The sequence below is a fragment of the Corticium candelabrum genome, chromosome 13 (genome assembly GCF_963422355.1).
Source record: "Corticium candelabrum chromosome 13, ooCorCand1.1, whole genome shotgun sequence".
NCBI lineage: Eukaryota > Metazoa > Porifera > Homoscleromorpha > Homosclerophorida > Plakinidae > Corticium > Corticium candelabrum.
The window spans coordinates 2124928-2139897 of record NC_085097.1 but is presented as its reverse complement, the minus strand read 5'-3'; the positions used below and the strand labels follow the sequence as shown (position 1 = coordinate 2139897).

Here is a 14970-nt window from a genome sequence, read left to right as displayed (position 1 = left end):
CGAAACCTCACAAGACAAGTGCGATCTAAAATTTTAGTCTCGCGTCAGCAAGAGACTCGCACAGATAGTCACGTGAGTTACGCGTAGTCATGGTAGCGAGTTTAGCTAGGAGACAAAAAGCTTGCTACTTGACTAAATCATCACATTCTATGGCAAGTTTGCATGTTTTGATTTCAGACAAAGAGCAGTGAGTCTGACGCAGCTACGAGAAATCCTGGTAACGCAAGTTTCCCCCGCCCCTCCTCCCACGAAAGTTCAGCCATTATTAACTACTAGGTGTGTTTAGAGACCTTATTATAAAAGCAAAATTCTCGTAAGTTACGGATGCCGGCTCATGAGGAGATTGAAGGTTCAATTCTCATGAGCAGATCCGCGATCGATCATTATTTTAGGTATTCTGGATACGCAGCTGGAGAGATTGATCCCTACGAAGCTGCTCTATTAATTAGTTATCTACATCAACTACGATAATTATATAACTCTTACCGACAAGATCGAGCATCCTTCGATCCATGCACTAGCTATAGCTCCATGCCCAGGTGCAAATATAGGAGCAAAGGAAAATGGGCTAGCTTCATGCACAATCAGTTTTGATTTTAGATCTTCTGAATCCCGCGCTATACGCATGGTTGCTATGCAAACGGCAGATCTAGAATTCGAAGTCTCGGCCGCTAACATGTATGTTTTAGTTAATAGTTTAAAAAATTAATTAGTGCACGAATGCCTTTGCAGATATGAATAATTATCACCTAATTATTTAATGTTGCTGGACACTCCTAAGGATGAGAGTTTCCAGGCAAAGCAGAAGAGCTCTTGGCAAATTTAGCAATTCAAATAGACTTGTTAGTAAGAATAGATGGATGATGTGATTGCAGGTGGACCTGGTCCATCTGGTCAACCATGGAATTGTTCATATCACACCGGATATTGGTGCAGTCCGCCGACAGGCAAAACACAGACACTACGCAGCTAGTACACACACGTACATACGACTATCCACACTATAAAATAAATAATTATAGATTATACCTAGAAAATACACATCAATCAAGTGTTGGTCTGTGTGTGTGTTTGTCTGTCTATCATTCATATCTACTATATTTCTTACAAAAATTCCTACATAAAGTAGCTACAACTCCAAAAGTTTACTAGCAATATTTTCTGGTCTCCTTGCCTAGGTCTATTACAAACAACTGAAGCAAAAATAGTCTAGGTCATTCGGCCCCAAACAACTACACTATAGTACTGTACTCATCACATTGTCTGATCAAACGGTCAACCTGCCTGTATATTACTTTCGAATTGCACTTTGCAATTATACTGCCAGTCCTCCCATCATTGGCTCTTGAATGAACTTTTTGGGTTTCCAAACTCATCCATTGCTCGTTTTGACAGCTCATCCAACTAGGACCTTCCTTCTGACCAGTTTGGCCTTAGAATGCCCTACTGTCTGTTCGCCATAAGCGTGAACTTTGAAAATCATCAATATCTCTGCTGTTTAGTGGACTTTCGCGATGATCTCGGTATCGTTAGAAACCGCTAGGTCTGGCATTTCTGTTTATCAAATTATCTAAGCCCTTTCTACAAACGAAACGGAAGGATAGTACTTGTGCATATCAAACACAAACGGGTGGAGCAATGGCTATTATCCAATTATCTTGTAAGACCAACGGATCAGCAACTGGAACCATTTAAGATAATTGGTATACAATGGTCCAACTGGGGCAGCTCTTAGTGCTCTAATGTGCACACCTGGCGTGACCTCTACTTCATTACTCACTTCCGAGTTCACGCTTATGGCGAACAGACAGTAGGACCAGTGGAACTACTCGAAACGTTTCTCCCCCAGGAAGACGTAGTTGACATATATTTTAGACATCCAACTATTATATATCACTGCAAAGCAAGTAACTAGAGTCTCACAATAGAAAGAAACATGAGACTTGCAAACTACAAATATGAAGCTAGACTCTACACACTGGCGTAGCATGGTCCTCAAGTTTGGACGGCTTGATTAATTACACCGCAAAACCAATCCCCATGTTTTACTTTTTACTTCCAGAGCACGAACGTCCGCCATGGCCGGGAAAGTGTGGTGGGCATGTGCAGTGCTTCACACCTGTCACTTTTCAAAATGGCTTCAGCCTACAAATTACTAGAATGCCATGGTTTTCCATCAAACGAATAGTTAATTAATGTGGTTGTCAACACACCACACTGTTAAACAACTAGGAAACATGGCGCTTCTGCTTGACACGCTACAAAGATTGGCCTACCCCGGCCTCTTCTACGCTCGCCAGCTGCAGTCATCAGGCACAAGGCACGCAAGTCAGAAGAAATGATAACAACAATTATTCCAAAGATGACCAAGATGGTGACGACAGAATCCGGAGCTAGCTAGCGGCCAAGGGGCCACAAGGACAAGAAAAGGCTGCTCTAGTCACAGTCACAAGCCGCGTAGCCTCGAACTTCCAGACCAGAGCGCGCGCAACGACTTCGCATACGGGAATCAACGTTCCGACACCAGCCAATAGAAATTCCGCGCGACACTTTTGAACTGATCGCACCGCCTAGAATGTCCGGCGACGCTTCTCAAGCGAACGTGCGTGTTGTTGTCCGCGTCCGTCCAGAAAACGAGTTGGAACGGCAAATCGACTCGTTGCATGGTCCCGCCATCCGCGTCCTCGACGACAACTGCCTCATCTTCGACCCCATCGACGAAGAAGACAGTTTTATCCGGGACAACCACCAACCAATCAAATCTCGCAAGGCGTCCAAGAAAAGACAGAGAGACGTCAGATTCGCATTCGACCGCGTGTTCGAAGGCAACTCGACTCAAGAAGAGGTTTACTTGGACACGACCGGAGGCGTAGTTTGTCGCGTCATGAGCGGAGTGAATTGTTGTGTGTTTGCGTACGGAGCGACGGGCGCTGGCAAGACGTACACGATGCTGGGCAGCAGCGAAGAGCCTGGAGTGACGTTCAGAACTGTTCAGGAGTTGTTTGACCTGATTGGTTCGAAGCAGGAGGAAATCAGTTGTGATGTGAAGGTTTGGATGCTGGAGTGTTCGTTCGTTTGTGCGACGTCTAGAGTGAATTTTGTAGTAGTCTGCTTGTCTTCCTAATTGTTAATTAAAATTTATATGAATGTTATCAATTGGTGCTGTTTGGCTGTTTGTTGTGTGTTTTTGTCTGCTGGTGAAATCATACAAGTGTGTGTTACTGTCTGTGTTACTGTGTGTGTGTGTGTGTGTGTGTGTGTGTGTGTGTGTGTGTGTGTGTGTGTGTGTGTGTGTGTGTGTGTGTGTGTGTGTGTGTGTGTGTGTGTATTGCCGTGTGTGTGTGTGTGTGTGTGTGTTGCTGTGTGTGTGTGTGTGTGTGTGTGTTTGTGTGTGTGTGTGTGTGTGTGTGTGTGTGTGTGTGTGTATTGCTGTGTGTGTGTGTATTGCTGTGTGTGTGTGTGTGTTGCTGTGTGTGTGTGTGTGTGTGTGTGTGTTTGTGTGTGTACACGTTTGTTTACCTTTCTGTATACATATATTCTCAAATTAAATTTCACGTGGCAGGTAAGTTACCTTGAAGTGTACAACGAAACCATTCATGATCTTCTCAAACCGTCAGGAGCATTAGCTGTTCGAGAAGATCCTGTCAAAGGCGTTTGCATCAGGGGTCTCTCGTTTTACAAAGTATTATTGAATTACCAGAATTGTAGACTAGTGGTTAGTTACTCTTACAATTTTTTGTTGTTGTTTTAGCCTCAGAGTGCAGCTGAGCTTCTGGAGATGTTGCGTCGTGGCAACGAGAACAGAACACAACATCCAACCGATGCAAATGCTCAGTCATCTCGATCACATGCTATGTTTCAGGTCTGTTTTACTCTCTCATGTTGTGCTAATTTTGTCTTGTATGTATCAACTCATTTCACAAGTAGTTAACTAAAGATTAAGAGGCACACTGCACTCTGAACATTTTTAAATTTACATTTAGGTTAAACAGCTAGCTAGTGGCTAAAACTACTATTATAGTGAAAAGTGGGTCACTTGTTACTCTGGTGTTCAGCAGCAAGCTGACTGTACACGTCACGTATTTTGATGGTGTACTGTCTCTGTCACATTTGCACACCGATTAAGTGCATACATTTTAGATAGCAATTGTAGGGTAAAGTGTGTGCTTTACTTACTACTATAAAGCTGGTAGGCTATGATCAAGTTTCTTAGTCATCTTTCTTTCTTACCACATCTACATGTATGTGTACCAGTCATAGGACACTGTTGTAGCTGCTTCTGACTAAATTGAGAAAGTCTGGAGTTATTTGCACGGTTTTGTATGAATGAGCTGACATGTGTGCTGTTGTTGAGGTGTTATCCTTGCCTGTTGCTGCAGACCAGATTGTGACTTCACATGAATGGCTCCTTTGTTCTATGTAGTGGTAGTATGATATACGACATGAGTTAGATGTAGGAGCAGCAGCTCTTATCTTCTAAAGGTGCAATAAGCAAGACTAACTGTGTCTGTTTCTGGGTGTACATTTTTGTCACGATAGTCATGTGTACAGTATCTTACGCTTGTTTAGAATTCTAGTCCATAATCAGAAGAAAGATATTAGCTATTATTTATTCAACAACAGTGCAGTGTCCTTACCTAGCTTGTACAAGAGTCTAAACGAATAGTAGTCAAACGTTGATATGAGCGCATGACTTTCAGTGATAGTCAGCAGAAGCAAATTCCAAGTTGCTCAAGGCTTTGTTAGATGTAGTGAATGAGTTGTTAACTGCAGTGCACATTTACTAGGCCCAGTAGGGGTATGATGGAACATACAGCAAGATGCATGCATATTGGGCCAATGGCTCAGGTTTTAGTCAACTTTCATAAATGAATAGCCCTTGCTGTAGGTGAGATCTAGCTAATACTAGGTACCGAGAAACACTGATCTGTTGTAACCTTGGGTAACACATATTGACACCTGGTATGTCCAATTCACTTATATAAGAGTGGATTTACATTTAAAGGTGCCTGCTCACGAATTCACATGTACGTGCAGACACACCCACGCAAACTTGAAATTGTGTCTTTATCTACACATTTACCATTTACCAGTTTGAGATAGCTTGCTGTTGAACAACAAACGATTTCTCAATCTTCTCTCTCAATCTTTTCATTGTTGCACGTGACCCAAAAATGGGTCTGGCACTTCGAGGCAGTAGCTAACTATGCACGATCAGCATTGCTGGCGGCGCCCGGCACCTCTACGTGGCTACTTTCACGCTCCAAGTTTTGGATGACATCACGATAGTACGATAATGCTCCGTTTTCCACCCATTTTCGGGTCACGTGCAACAAGAAAATGATCGAGAAAGTGCTTTGTCGTTCAACAGCAAGCATTTCAAGATGGTAATGATAAATGTGTAAACAAAGAACCTAACAGACTTGTCATTAGCTTTCCCGAAATGTCAAGTACGTGGACAAGAACGCGATTCGCATTTCTCTTTGTACTAGGAATAAAGGCTGTATGTCATGAAACGTGCCACGATTTCAAGTTGTGAAGCAGAGCAAGCAAACATCTTAGGGTGCACCACGTTCTATGAACCACATTCTAAGTTTATGTGGGTGTGCCTGCGTGTACGCAGTGAATAGTGAGTGGGCACCTTTAATAGCAGGGAGGCAATGGCAGCAACAGTCATCTCTATTGTGGATGCACAAACATGTGCAGCACTCTAATTGGAGGATGAAGAGGCGATGATTTGTCTGAATAGGAAATGTCTCCCCTGGTAGTCAGTTTTTTCAAAGGGTCAAACCAGCTGGACCCTCCAGCCTAACTGTGATGATAGACAATCATGTACAGTTCTTGTCAGCTAGATGTTTAATTGCAAGGTGTGCTCCTGAGTCGTGTATGAAGAACCATTGCAACTTCACATATTAGTAAAACAAGTCTATCGAATATAAGGCTTAGGTTTGACAGTGAACATGCACAGTGACACAATCTGTACACAACAATTACTATAGTTTATTCAAAGTTTGTTGTGTATTGTGTGTTTGCTTAAAATATTGCTTGTTGATGTTTCAGGTGATTGTTCGACAAAAGCCTTGTACATCAGGATTGTCTATGCAGTTCAAAGTAGCCAAGTTGTCTCTCATTGATCTGGCTGGGTCAGAACGTGCTACCATGACAACAAATCGTGGAATGCGTCTAAGAGAGGGTGCCAACATCAATCGATCCCTACTCGCTCTAGGCAACTGCATCAACGCATTAGTCGAACAGAAGACTGGAAGTAGAAAAGCTATTCATGTGCCATACAGAGACAGCAAGTTGACGAGATTGTTGAAGGACTCACTTGGAGGAAACTGCTGCACAGTCATGGTGGCCAATGTGAGGTGAGACAGTCATTTTGAATGTGTTGCTTGTCTGGTTTGACAGCATTACGTTCCCGCCCATGCCGGTTGGATATTACATGGCCATATCCTGATACGCCATGTGTTTGTAAGAGACGTCTCCAGTGGGCTGGGTTCTGTTTATATTCAACTAATTGATTTCTTTTTCGATGATTATTGATTGCTCTTGGTGATTTTCTTTACAGGACAATAGACCTTAAGTTTAAAATTATAAATGTTGAATACTGGAAACTCACTCTGGGAAGTACTCTTTGGTGGTGTTGTAGTAATCTTATCCCATTATGTTGGCTGTACAGAGGATTCGTAGTTGTGTGCTTGTGTGCGTGTGCGTGTGTTTGTATCTAAGTGCATCCACATCATCGCACACTTATTACCTATCGAACGGTGAATCAGGAAAGTAAAGCCATGTCTACATTGAATGGATCGCGATTCGATCGGGTTAGCTTTGAAAACGATACCTCCGTGTCTTTTTCGGTATCACTTGGCTAATGACTGATGTGTACGTGTGGGTTCTTTGCTTATGGAAAGTGTTGATAAGACAAAACTTACAGCAACGTAAAGTAAGAGAGAACAAAGATGAATGAGGAGGGCTAGATGTTCCAAATACACTCGTAGAGTATGTGAAGGTAAATGCTCACTATTTCTAATTGACTTTAACCAATCGCAATTTGAATGCGATTGATACCTCTTGATGTGGATTGGATTTATCGCTATCAGATCGCTCCAGTTGCTAGGAAAAGTTATATTTTATTTTGGTAACTTATAAACGTTACTTTAATGATTAATCACTAACCATAATATTTGAGATCAATAAAATCTATTATTTTAATTTAGTAATTTAGTAAGTGTTTTATTCTGTATTTGTTTGCAGCCCATCAAGAATGTGTTATGAAGACACATACAATACTCTGAAGTATGCTGAACGTGCAAAGAGTATTAAGTCAAAAGTAAGCAAACATGACTACGAAAAGATAAAAGATAAATACAAGATAATATTTTAAAATTCTTATACTTTGTTGCATTAACATCAACAACTTGCTTGTGTGCACTTGGGTGGCTGGGAATTTGTGGAAAGATGGTGATGCCACTGAATCTCTGTGTGTCACATTTAAAAGTTATTTTGAGGAATAAAACAAGGTTTATCAGACTTCTTACTACATGAGCACTAAAAGTTGCGTTGAAACTACTTTGTAATCACATTGCATCCATTATGATTTGTTGACGAGTTTGTATAAGGTTTGTGTGTTTTGTTATTTTAGTTGTTTGCTAATACTGTGAACGTTGATCTCCACGTTAGTAAATACCGAAGCATCATTGAAGGTCTCCAGGCTGAGGTGCAGTCAAATAAGTCTTCACGAACATGAGATTTAATGTCAACTTTATGTATTTGTGTTATTGCGATGTAACAGAACAAAGAGTTAAGGATAAAGCTGCAGCAGCAATTGCAAACGGTTCCTGCAGGTGTACCATGTGTGGCTGATATCAACGAAAATTCTGCAATTGACAAATCATGTCTTCAAAGGTCAGTCAGTGCTATAGTATATTTTTACATTAATTATCACACTACAGTGTCAGTCTGGTTGGATCTTATTCTTCTTGTATGTTTTTAGGATTGAAACTGAGCTTTGTCCACTTAAGTCTGTTACTTCTGTTTGTTTGGATCTCACTGACATTGAAGCAGCACAAAGAGATGTGATTGCAAAGGGACAGAGAAAGGTAAATTAGGCTACAGTTAGGGTATCTGTGTGTGTCTTGAATGCGTTGGTGTATAGGAGAGGAATATACAAAGAATGAAGGCGATTGGAAAGGAGAATGCTCAGGTAAAGAGAAGAGCTTGCAGGACATGGAAACACACACACACACACACACACACACACACACACACACACACACACACACGTCATTTTGTCTTTAACAGCAGCAATGCAGTTTGGTGCGTTTTGTTTTAGTGTATCAACAAGTGGACTGCTGCTTTATCTGCTGTAAGTGTTTGTCAGTCTGATCTGTCCAATCGTCAGAAGAAACTGTTGTCAGACAAGAAACAGTCAGAACAGCAACTGAAGCAGGCAGTTATATCCCTGGGTCTTGGACCACTTTCTTGGAACAGCAGCAAGTTTGGTGATTGTGATACGGTTGGAAAGTTGATGGTGAGAAATCACCAACTGGAGATGGAGAAGGAGATACTTAGCAGACAGGTGAAACACTTCAGACAGTTTTGTAAAGTGCAGAACAAGTCATCACAGAATGCAGAGAAGTCAGTCATTCACCTCTCTAATAATTGTTTGTTGTTTGTATGTATGTTTGTGTGTGTGTGTGTGTGTGTGTGTGTGTGTGTGTGTGTGTGTGTGTGTGTGTGTGTGTGTGTGTGTGTGTGTGTGTGATTGCTTGTGCATGTGTGTGCACTTGGGTGGGTGGGTGTTCATGTGTGTATGCACATGTATGTGTAAGTGTGTGTGTGTGTGTGTGTGTGTGTGTGTGTGTGTGTGTGTGTGTGTGTGTGAATTGTTTGGTTGATTGCATTCCAGGCTTATTCACCATCTTTGCAAGTACATTGCACATGTCACAGACCACTTCATGTCTGTAATCGGCACCATACCCAAACATCTCAACACTGAATTCGAAAGCCTCCTTCACTTCATCGAAGTCAGTGGAAAGGAATTAGCTTGGGCAGATGAGTCCAATATATCAAGTTTAGTCAGTGATCAACCAGCAACAGTCTTACAGGCGAACAATTCATTTTCACGTTTCAACACAAAAATGCCAGCTATAGCTACCACAAGTGGAATACTCACACCGTCAGTCAGGAAGACAACAGAAGAACCAAGTAGTCAACTATATGACAGATTTCAAACGAATGACTTCCAATCTTCCACAATGGTATATCCTACTCAAGGTACTGTGCCTCCCTCTGATATCAGCAAAGAGCCAGAAAAAGTTGAACCTGGATTAGAAAACAATAAAGTGGGGCCAGATGGTAGCACAACGTCTTCCAAATCGTCAGTAAGCAGAGACGACGAATGCGCTGTAATGGATACACATTCCAAGAAGATTCCTGAAGAGAAGTCAGGTGGAGAGGAAGCAAAGCTGACTGACCAATTTCAGCCTAACCAACTTCAGCCTAAATTTCCAAGTTCTAGTTCGAAGTCACTCGTTTTGCTGCCTCCTCCTCCTCGTCATCGAACTCCTCGTCGATCGCGAAGGAGAGTGACATTTACTGTTGACAATCCTATTAATATTGCAGCAATGTCTCAACAAAATGCTTCAAATCAAGAAGGCACTAATGCTAATGCTTGGGCTACAAGTACTGATCCTGCTGCTCTCGAATCACTTTTCAAGCCACTTGTATGTCCACCCACTCCAAAGACTTACAGCAATCGATCGAATGTAAGCTCGGCTACTCCATCTCGTATTCCATCGCGTGTCACAAGATCAACCACTCCAGCTCGTACTCCATCACGTGTCACCAGTTCAACTACTCCGTCTTGTTTTGATGTTTTGCGTTCATGTGGCACTCCAAAGGCGGGTCCTGTCGAGTCAAAGTCGCCATTTTCTATCCAACAGCCAGACAGCTTGAGACTTCCTCAACGAAGGGTGGTAAAGAAGAAGGCACAAGACACTGAAAATGTTCCCACAAATAGTAGAGGCAGACACATTGTGAACTCTAGATCACGTCTAGTTGGAGGAATGAAAAGACCTAACGACGGAGCTGTTCATAATCCATCAAAGAGAGCCAACATTGCGGCAAGCAATCTCGCAAGACGAGGGTAAGACATTCATCAGTATCCAATACAGATGCATGTGTGCAATGATGTGATTACAATATTTTGTATGTATGTTAATTTATTATTTATTAATCAGGTTTTATTTGTAATGAAGTTGGGCTAATTTGGTCTTAACTGTTGAGCTGGTAATTTTGCCATCATAACATCTTGTGCAGTAATTTCTGATAAATGTTATTGTGATCTTACTATACTTTGATGTGTACCTAAACAGTCTATTTGTTTACATTTCTAAGAAGTTTTGTAGTTTTGATAATTGAGGAGATTTTTGTTGTTACAAACAGTTGGTATTTTTCAAAATTTGACTTGATTTCTGGTTGTGGTAACAGAAAGTTCGGCGGATTTAAATACGTTTAGTATTTTATGAGTTGGCTGCTTGTTTTGTGTATGTACGCAAGCTATTCTGGGCCACGTGTACTGTAATACTGTGTTGTAATATAGCCATGCAGCTTTTGCCTGGCAGTTCTGATCACTGTCCTCTGTCCTCTTCCCTTTGACTGAAACGACAAGCTATTGAAAGTGATTGTAGAAAGCAAATTCTATGATAATAGGTGGGTTGAAGTCGGTGCTCTAGATTCGAAAAGTGGCTGCGGAGAGTGATGCTCAAATACAAGCAAGAAACATTGCTTGCGATACCATCTTTGAATTGTTTTTACAGATAAGTATGCTAGTGTGTGAGCTACAGGCAGTTTCTTAACGTTTTGTCTCAGCACAATGATACAATCGCTATCATCCCTGACAATTGCAACCGCTAACACAATGATTTTATTATATCAAAGATTCGTGTGTCTTAAACCATCTGATCGAAGAGGGCATCTGTGTGTTTTGTCGTCAAATATTGATTACATGTTTGAAAGTGTTTTTGAGGGCATTTGTCAAAAAAGGAATTGTTGACATTGTGATGACTTTTACAGAGCATTTTAAGATTTAATTATGGGATTCTACAAGTTATATTAAAATTACTAAATTGGTTTATTGATAAAATATTTTTGATTATAGTGAAGAAGCTGGACACAGTTTTGTTGAAACAACTTACGAGTATTTGTGTCAGTCATAGCACGTCAGCTGTGAAGTCTTATTATGATGATAATAGGCTAAATACACAGGAAGGCAGGGTTCTAGCTAGAACCTTTTCTGTCAAATTGATGTTGGGAAGGTGTTTTGACTGTTGGATGCCATCCGGCTGTCATGTTGATGTACTCAGTGTTGACAGGGAAAACAAGCAATGCATGAGTGACGATCACAAATGCTGTAGGCCTTACTTGATCTGTGTGAGATTAGAGTTATTTAGAGATTGAGGTCATGTAAATAGTAAACAAGAACGTTTGTAAGCTCTCGATCAGAAAGTACTGGAGATCGAAGCAGAATCTTTACCAACACCAAAGGGGAGTAGCCAAAAACAATAGTGTGGCTTGTCATGGTTAGGCTAGCTAGAACCCTGACTGGTCCATCGAGAATAGCTGTTTCACGTGTGCACAGTGTAGAGGCAGGGCCGGCAGAGCAGGGGATGGCCTACCCAACATTTGAAAATGTGACTTCTGCCAACAGACTTTTGGTGACAACTTCCAGAAATATTGGTTTATGTGATTAAATATATTAGATGTTATTTATTGTGGGCAGAATCTTATCTGGCCCACCTAACACCTGGAGTACACCGCCAGCCCTGAGAGACTGCCACAGGGGCTCGAGCACAACACAATGATTCAGCAATAAAATCAACGTTTCACAATGGCGGAATAGACTCAATGATCAGCAACAACCTTAGTGACTTTGTAGTGGCTTCTTTACTGTTTCAGACTGTACAATGAGATACCATGAGATACCATGTATAACACTGGTTATCCGAGGTGTGAACACTAGGGTAACACAATGCCAGCCAGTCACATGATGTATGTATGACTGTTTCAACCACCTTCAAGCGCTCATTGCTTTTAGTGGTTTGTGTTTGCTGTTTTGATGAGGATTCGATGAGAATAATAGAAGTCAGTCTAAAGAATGATTGGGGTAATTGTAGAGTTCACGAGCAGAATAACTGGGATGATAAAGAAATACTGTAATGTGCATACCTACTCCTATTGCAGCATCTGTTTGTGACCATTTATATGTGGATTTGTAAGAACTTCCATAAGTGTTCCGTGTCATATACAATATTGCACGTCATATTGATCTTCCAATCTATTTGTAAATCAACTTACAATGTTCTTCCCCTCTCTCTTAGTCTTGTGCATTAACAACTTTTGTGCTTATGTTTTAAACATAATCAAAGCACATGACTCACTGTGTTTTGGGACAGTGACCTTTGTCAATGATACACTAGAAAGCCAGCGAAATGACTCCACTTAAACAGGATTTGGTGGTCTATTTACGTCGAGTATATTTGATGTAATCTGACCCTTAAACATCGTGATGACTAACGGAGGCGTTGGTGTTCTAATAAGACCACCGGCTTACTGTGATCTTTTTGTGTTATTCAACAGTAATGCATTATTACTAACTAGAGGGAGGACGACGGTATTAAGTCGATTTGTCGTCTTACAGGTTTCACTGCATTTTGCATGGCTTGACGTCCAGGATTGTATTAAATCGATTACACTAAATGTAATAGGCAAATGTAGGTTAATACAATGTCCACGACGTGGCTGGCTTGATGCTCCACCATCTTGTCTTTGTCACAATGTCGTTGTGACTGTCAGCATTTTGAACTTTCTGTTGTCAGTTAATTGTGTTAGATGAGACTGACATTATGGTGTAGATGTAGTCACATTCACGGTGCTTCTTATGCAACAAAATACGAGAAGAGTAGAGCCACCGAGTCTAAATGCCAAAATTGCAACACACAATTTACGGTACTCGTTTTTACTCCTTTTTGTGCGTGTCAAGAGCGATTTTGAAAGAAGCGAAGTCAATGCTACTTTTTCTTGCAACTTTGTTCTAGACCTTAGTAGTGAATACCTCAAAACAATTTCTAATATTTTCTATTGCATGTCAAATAGTAAAATTTTCTGTTCGATTATTTTCTCATTTATTTCAATTTTGTAGCTTTTGCAATTTGGTTTGAGTCAATCATCATTGTGTCATCTTTTTTGCAGGTTGCAACCACAGTGGCACGTTTGGAATTAGTGTAGCAGCATCAGAATTAGCAACAGGAGTTGTACATGTACCGATACATATTGTTTTGAATTTGCTGATATAGAATATCTGAATTTCACATTATGGCTAATACTACTGCCACGTTGTGGTTTAATTACATATAGGCAATTACAATGATGATTTTGCTGCAATGAATTGGAACCATATTAGCTTTTTTCCAGCTTACTTTTTCTTTTCATGTTGCTGTAACATACATGTACATGTATTCTAATTTAGTGACTGTACAAGAGGTAGGAACCATATTATGTACGTATGGAATACGTATCATAGAACCAGTGCTCTGTGTCTGTGTCTTTGTCTGTTTGATTTTTCATTATTTTTTGTGATATTTCAACTGCGATGAGACTGAGATCATGCAGTTTGGTCGGATAGGCTTGTTAGTTGATGTATAACATCAGTATTTGATGAGCAGACCTCGACTTTAGTCCACGTAGTACAGTATTTACCAACAAAGGAAACCTGTTTTACTACAGATCGTAATGATTGAAAGACAGCCAATTCAAGTGCATGTTTCAAAGAGACTAAAAGTAGATTAGTTAACTTCTACTTAACCTGTGGCAAAGAAACCTTTCTGTACTACAGAGTTGCACCAATAAGGATATTTGGGTTGATATCTCGTTAACCAATATCCAAGCAAAGAGCCGATTGATATCGATATATGATATAATACAGTCTGATAGTTTATAGATAGTCAATAATGTTCAAGCCTTGCAGTGTGCAAAACTTGTGTCAGCGGCCACCTAGAAATGCTTCAATTGGGGGACCTCGGTTTCTTCGTCGACATGCAGGCAACTTAGGTGGCCCTAAGGACTGACTATGCATTCGCAACCTATTGGTGTGAGCAACTACGCAAGATTTACCTATTTTGATATAAAACCGATATGCTTATATCGCCAATAACCGATAACCAATTCGATTATTGATGCAACACTATTTTGTACAAATAGAAGTACAGTCAGCTATTATTCCGATGACAGTGACTTCACACTATGATGTCATGCAGACTAGGTATGTCCAATACAAGTACAATCTATTACAATTGTTACATGTAAACCTTTGTTGTAAGGTACTGGTTTGGGTGTCAGACATTGAAATTGATATATTGTCAGATACAAGAATATTGGTTGTCGGACTAGCTAGGGATGGCTGACCATATTTATCTATAAGTTTTAGTGATTGGACGAAGCACTGTACTATATATAGCTGTTTGCTATGGATATTTGCTTCTGTTTGTATACAGTGGCATACTACATTCAATGCAACCAGTTGGTATGCTGTGTATACCTCGCATGTGCACATATATATTGCCCCCTCTTTGAGTACATTAGACTTATCCAATTGCAAAGCAGTTTTGTGCAAATAATATGCACCACATGTACAGAGCAACTGAACTAGACATGATTGTTTGAATCAACTATTTGAGCCTTACTCTGTCAATGTGACTACCAGCACTACAACTCAGTTCTGAAATCACAGCAGTCAATGAAGTCCACAAATCGTGATTACAACTGTACTGTTGGAATTTCTTGTCATATTTAACAATGGAATCCACTTTGCTCACAATAACTTCTGGCTCTTTATCTCAATTTCAGTGCTGACCGGTGTAAAATTTTCTACTTTTTTTTTTCTTGGATCCAATATAGTGCATGATTATA

General features: G+C 40.5%; 1 protein-coding gene across 1 annotated transcript; it reads left to right on the top strand.

The window, feature by feature from the left end:
• The first annotated feature begins 2215 nt into the window (after nucleotides 1-2215).
• On the top strand, nucleotides 2216-13547 carry LOC134188943 (kinesin-like protein KIF18A). Its single transcript, XM_062657157.1, has 12 exons — nucleotides 2216-3049; nucleotides 3563-3682; nucleotides 3752-3862; nucleotides 6061-6368; nucleotides 7258-7333; nucleotides 7646-7720; nucleotides 7796-7908; nucleotides 7997-8102; nucleotides 8159-8206; nucleotides 8336-8640; nucleotides 8912-10150; nucleotides 13255-13547. The coding sequence occupies exons 1-12, from the start codon at nucleotides 2576-2578 to the stop codon at nucleotides 13283-13285; spliced, it is 3006 nt and encodes a 1001-aa protein (XP_062513141.1). The 5' UTR covers nucleotides 2216-2575; the 3' UTR covers nucleotides 13286-13547.
• Nucleotides 13548-14970: the final 1423 nt, after the last annotated feature.

What these genes read in the sequence shown, in the direction of transcription:
- LOC134188943 (XM_062657157.1), top strand. Translation starts at nt 2,576, where the DNA reads ATGTCCGGCGACGCTTCTCAAGCGAACGTGCGTGTTGTTGTCCGCGTC. An exon ending in GGGGTCTCTCGTTTTACAAA is followed by an intron (nt 3,683 to 3,751) that starts GTATTATTGAAT and finishes TTGTTGTTTTAG; the next exon opens with CCTCAGAGTGCAGCTGAGCT. An exon ending in TTGCAAAGGGACAGAGAAAG is followed by an intron (nt 8,103 to 8,158) that starts GTAAATTAGGCT and finishes GTTGGTGTATAG; the next exon opens with GAGAGGAATATACAAAGAAT.